The 5,344-nt window shown below is 46.4% G+C and overlaps 1 protein-coding gene; it reads right to left on the bottom strand.

Annotated features, from left to right (window-relative positions):
* Positions 1-272: 272 nt before the first annotated feature.
* On the bottom strand, positions 273-2,914 carry GSTUM_00005237001 (uncharacterized protein; the record flags this gene model as incomplete). XM_002837243.2 has 11 exons in its annotated part: positions 273-539; positions 598-625; positions 684-735; positions 785-829; positions 885-969; positions 1,020-1,872; positions 1,986-2,256; positions 2,347-2,408; positions 2,473-2,638; positions 2,702-2,761; positions 2,839-2,914. The coding sequence occupies 11 exons, from the start codon at positions 2,912-2,914 to the stop codon at positions 378-380; spliced, it is 1,860 nt and encodes a 619-aa protein (XP_002837289.1). The 3' UTR covers positions 273-377.
* Between the last annotated feature and the right edge of the window lie 2,430 nt (positions 2,915-5,344).

Here is a 5,344-nt window from a genome sequence, read left to right as displayed (position 1 = left end):
TAGATAAGTGTGGAGCTCCATTGCGCATATTTTTTTATGGGTGCTTGAAAAATAAAGACGCGCTTCACACCAGCAAACTAGATCCGATCCCGACTTTCGAGCCATTGTAATAGGCTTCCACATACCGGCATCTTCCAGACTTCATAGCTCAGTTATCGGTAGACTATTTATTAAAAACAATGGCAAAGCCTAGGATGGGTTTTGATATTCTAGCTTTCATCTTGTGATACTGAGGGGCTGATGATTTGCTCCCTGTCGCACATTACTCGAGCAATAAACTCCGAGAATTTTATTGTTAAAGCGATGCAACCTCACAGGAAGGTGTATAGAGGCGAGTCAAGCAACTGTAACGAAAGGAAATGAGGTGACCTCCATGCTCAAATTGGTGTGGTCTCACGTTTCAACCATTTTGAAGCCAAGCTATCTTTTTCAAAAAACCCGTGCGTTTTTTCGAAAACCTCCGCGTGGTAAGAATTTAGCCATTCAGTCTCAGCCGGTGTCAGAAGGCCGGCGTCGATAAGCTTTCTGCACATAGGAACCTGCAACCATTACCATTAGTGAATACGCATATTCTATGATAGGGCCGGTACAACTAACCATCGTAACACGCTCGAAGCCAAAGTATCTAAGTGAGATTAGCACTTCATACATATATAACTTCGTCCTTAAAACTTGAGACTTACGGCCTATCGCCAAAGCTGTGACTGGTCTTGACCTCTTTTACCATGATTATATCTGTGATTCTGTCAGAAAAAATGAGTTCAACACGAAAGACCAAACCTACTCTCAATACGGATCCCGAAGGACCCATCCTCGTAATATCCAGGTTCTGGAGTTGTATTAATTTACGGCGACAATTTTTGATGGAACAAAGATTGACAAACCATTGGATACAAACATCCCCGGACTGAGGGCAACCTCCGAATACTGAATCCTCGTGCCTATCCCGAAGGGTCCCTCGTGGACATTCTGTCTCACGTCAGGAAATGGCGCCACGTCACCAGGAGGGGACAAATCACCAAAAATGACCCAACACCATGGCCTGTACCGTGACGATAATCTAGTCCCTCGCTCCACAAGAATTGGCGCGCCAGAATATCTAGAGCAAACCCACTCGTGCCTTTCGGAAAGATAGCTCTATCCAAAGCAATCATGCCTTTCAAGACAAGTGTGTAGGACTTTCTCTCCATATCCGTAGGCTCGCCAAAATGAAGAGTGCGAGTCGTGTCAGTGGTACCATCCAGATACTGAGCACCAGAATCGCACAGGTAAATTGCTTTAGGGTCGATTACTGAGCAATTTCCTGCCTCTGGTTTGTAATGAATGACAGCTGCGTTAGGTCCTGTTGAAGAAATAGTATCAAAGGACAACCCCATGAAGTTTTCCCCTCTAGATCTGATCTGCTCTAACTTATCGGCGGCTTGTACCTCGTCAATCTTAGTTCCTTTTAAAAGTTCATCTTCCAACCACGCGAAGTACTCTGTCAGGGCAGCGCCATCACGAATGTGGCATCTCTTCATCCCCTCCTTTTCGGTGTCATTCTTGACTGCTTTCTCTTCCTCGACGGGAGATCTGATTACTTCAATAGCATCATCACCACCAAGTGCTTTTGATAAAGCCCAAGAAGTCTTGTTTGATACCAACCACTTCCCGCCATCCTCGCTTGCCTTGGAGTCCGTTTCAGGCTGCCCCACCTTGAGCTTCTGCGCTAACAAATCAATTTCGTCGAAGATCTCATGGTAAGGACGAATTTTAACGGCAGAGCCCAGGTGGGCTATGACTTTTTCATCTAGCTTCGAAGAGTCGATATAAAGAGTCGTAGATTCCGGGGAAATGAAAGCGTAGGAGAAGAAAACGGGATTGTAAGGGATGCTTTAGAGGGGGATCATTTGTTAACAAAAGGCAACTCAAAACCCCGAGCCCCCCCCAAGAAAAGCGAGTGAATGGGTCAGGCAGACCGAAGGCCGAAAGGCCCGGAGACTCACTCAGTTCCTCGAAGATTAAATAGCCATGCAATCTCATCAAGCATGCTTACTACAAACCCAGGGCTCTTCTTATTTTCCAATTCCTTCCGAACCGCCTCAATCTTAAGAGGGAACTCCTTTCCGGAATATTTCTCATCGAGCACCATCACTGGATTGTTCGGCCTATTTGGTCTATCAGCGCCCCAGACCTCATCGATAAGATTATTTGGTATCCCAAGCAAGCTGGTTCCCCCTTTCTTCTTTATTCTCGTCTCAAGACTCTTCGCTTGCTCTTGTCATTGTGTCAGTATACACAACCCACATGCATCAGGGTCAACAAGAGTATACAGTAAGCATGGAGAAATGGGGCTATATATCATACGAGCAGTTATAACCGTGGCATCGACACCCACATTTTTCCCCCCTTCTGCTTGCTGCGCAACCCTATTTTAGTTCACACTGATCAGCAGTAGATCAAGTAGCAGGTTGAGCATTGCACTCTACTCACCACTCCTGCCAGGTGGGAACATCCGGAAGACCCTGCTTGAGGAGCTCCCAGTTCTCATCCAATTGACGGGCTGCCTGATTAAAGTAGCGGCCATCTGTAGATAATGCTGCCTTTTCCTGTGTGACAATTGCGCATCCAGCCGATCCAGTAAATCCGGAGATAAAAGCTACCCCAGTCGTGGGTTAGATAGACGTGATCAAATTCTCTAATGGAACAAAAAAAAAAACACCTCTCCGAGCATCCGCAGCACAAATATACTCGCTACTGTGTGCATCCTCACTAGGGACAACTATACGAGACAATACCGGGTGAGCTTATAATTACCTTATACCCTGGGGGCGGACTCCTCAGAAATCACAAACATACCATAAACATCAACCCTCTCTCTCTTCATAAGTTCTCTCAGCTTTGCAAGGCGAGAAGTAGTGTCGACGGTCTCCATATCGTTAGTGAGTGCGGAAAAAAGTCTAAAATTCGAATGTGTGGAAAGGGGAACGAATGAATTTGGGCGGCGGAAGGGACGTGACAGCAACCGTGCAAAGCATGTTAGGGTGGGAGGGGCTGGCATTTGGATGCGGGGCTCAGTTGGTCAGGATCGCCAGAGTTTAGTTGGATGCGCCAGCGTAGTAACTGCCTACAAATCCGGCAGCCCTAGAGCACGGTTGCTGCCGACGGTTTGGCTCAACCACGGCTTACGATACCGCACGCCGGCACAGCATTGTGTCTACATCAGAAGGATTGTACTTGTATGCTATTACAAGCAGCGATAAAGTTACAGTTCCTTGATAACCAGGTGCAGGGCCACTGGATACCAACAACTGTAAATATATTTCCGGTATTCCGTCTGCCAGCCTGTCACCGAGCAACAGCCAAAAAATCGCGAACCACGGCAAGGCACAGTATGATAGTTGCTTTGCCTGACCAAGCTCCGTACTCGAGTAGATGATTTCCAGTAAAAAATGGCCACCTATATAGGACACATTTTCTAAATTTCGGCTGGCTATATCTCAACACCAAAACAGACGGAAAATCTCACGAATAGACATTGCCCCGTATACGGGTCGATTTCCATCCAGTTTCACACGGGTAGGGGCGGAATACTTGCTTTGTTATTGGTGGCTGAAACCTGGAAATTTGGAAGTTTACGCCGGCCTGTAAGAGAAGTCAGCTATCTGAATATGCCAAGTTCTCGAGAGCAGCACAGTGTTGACACCGGTGCAGTACGTACGAGCATTGTACAATACCGTACAGTACAGCGCAAGAAAAATGTATCATTGGTGTTGTGCATTAGGAAATCTCATGTGCCATGCACTCCTTTGCTGTTAGCAATATCTCCAACATCACTCACCTCATGAGACAGATATCTTTTCACCACAATCTTGTCATAAGGGTACTCGCATACACCGTATTATGATACAAACGAGAAAAGGAGAATCAGACTTCGTACCGCAAGCACATACGACAGCCAACCTGTCAGCACTGCTGTAGGGCCTCTCTTGGATACCGCGACGGCAACTTTCTCTAATTGACTCTTAAGCAAAAGTAGCTATGGGAGGGCAAGTATCGCATGCAACCCTTCAAATGCCGTAGCGGGGCGGACGATAACGAAGTAGAGTGATATAAAGTGACTTAAATATAGAGGTCATGCCCTCGTCCCCTAGGAGAGACTGCTAGTAGTCTACTCGAGTACCGGTATACCATTCACCGCTCCTTCCCTACTCGCACAGGTACTGTGAGGTACATTTTCGGGTTACATGCCGGCATCCTTGTCCTGCTGCACTGCATTTTATGGGGAAATAAATGGCTTAGCGATAGGAAAACTGCAACCAGTTTGTACTGTACAAGCACCATGCACCTTGCTGTACGAGTGCTGTACCCATATGGTAGCAGAATCGAGCATCCTACCTTATCCCTATGAGCCATGCCGGTAGCTTACTCGTACCTTAACATATCTATAATTATGATTATGATATATAATAATAATACTACTTGTATTGTGATAATTATTATCACACAAGCGAGGACGCCACAAACTCGTGAAACTATATTGGTACTTGCATCATACCGGTACTATCATAATTATAAGTTGGAGGATGTTGCTGGTTGTACAGTACTCGGTACAGTGGGGGTGGCGTGCCAATCAACACGCGGCTCAGGGATAGGAAAGCAGGTTGCCGTGGTTGGAGCCCTCACATCTCAACCATAAGTTAATGCCCCACCAACACGTTTTCTTAACGTTTACCATGAATTTCTTTCACCATCTCTACTCTTGATCATTCACTTTCTCTTCTTCCATCCTCCTTGTGCGCGGATATTTCCTTGGCCACACATTCCCACCCCACGGGCACTCCTGTTCTATTCAACTTCTGAATGGAGTCCTGTCCCTATCCATCTTCCTTGGAGGAGGTGGTCACCGTAAGAATCTCCCCTACCCTGAGATTCCTCCGCAATGGTTGTGTGTGACTGATAGACCGTGATAGCTCGTTAGACGTCTCTACCAACCAGGGTCTCCCCAAGTTCTCTCACAAATCCAAGAGACCCTTCAAGCTGTCCAGCGTTCTCAGGATGGGTGGAAGTTGGCAGATTCGTTGCTTGCCATAAACGACCAACACGTGCAATTCTTTGGAGCCCTCACTTTCACTGTCAAACTTAACTCTGACAGGTCTATATAATCCCGCTCAACAATATCCTTTAAAGCCTGGAAGTTGACATGACTGAGTGTAGCGCATCTTTATCTCCCAAAGACATTCCAATTCTAAGAGACCGGCTCATCGACTGGCTAGTTCGTTTTAATTCCCTCGGATTGGCCCAATTAGTTGTCAGGAAACTGTGTTCAACTTTAGTCGTCTTTTTTATACGGTTTCCACACTAT

Source organism: Tuber melanosporum, assembly GCF_000151645.1.
Source record: "Tuber melanosporum whole genome shotgun sequence assembly, scaffold_18, strain Mel28".
In the NCBI taxonomy this organism is placed as follows: Eukaryota; Fungi; Ascomycota; class Pezizomycetes; order Pezizales; family Tuberaceae; genus Tuber; species Tuber melanosporum.
Note: the sequence above shows the minus strand (reverse complement) of the source record. Positions and strands in the feature narration are given on the sequence as shown.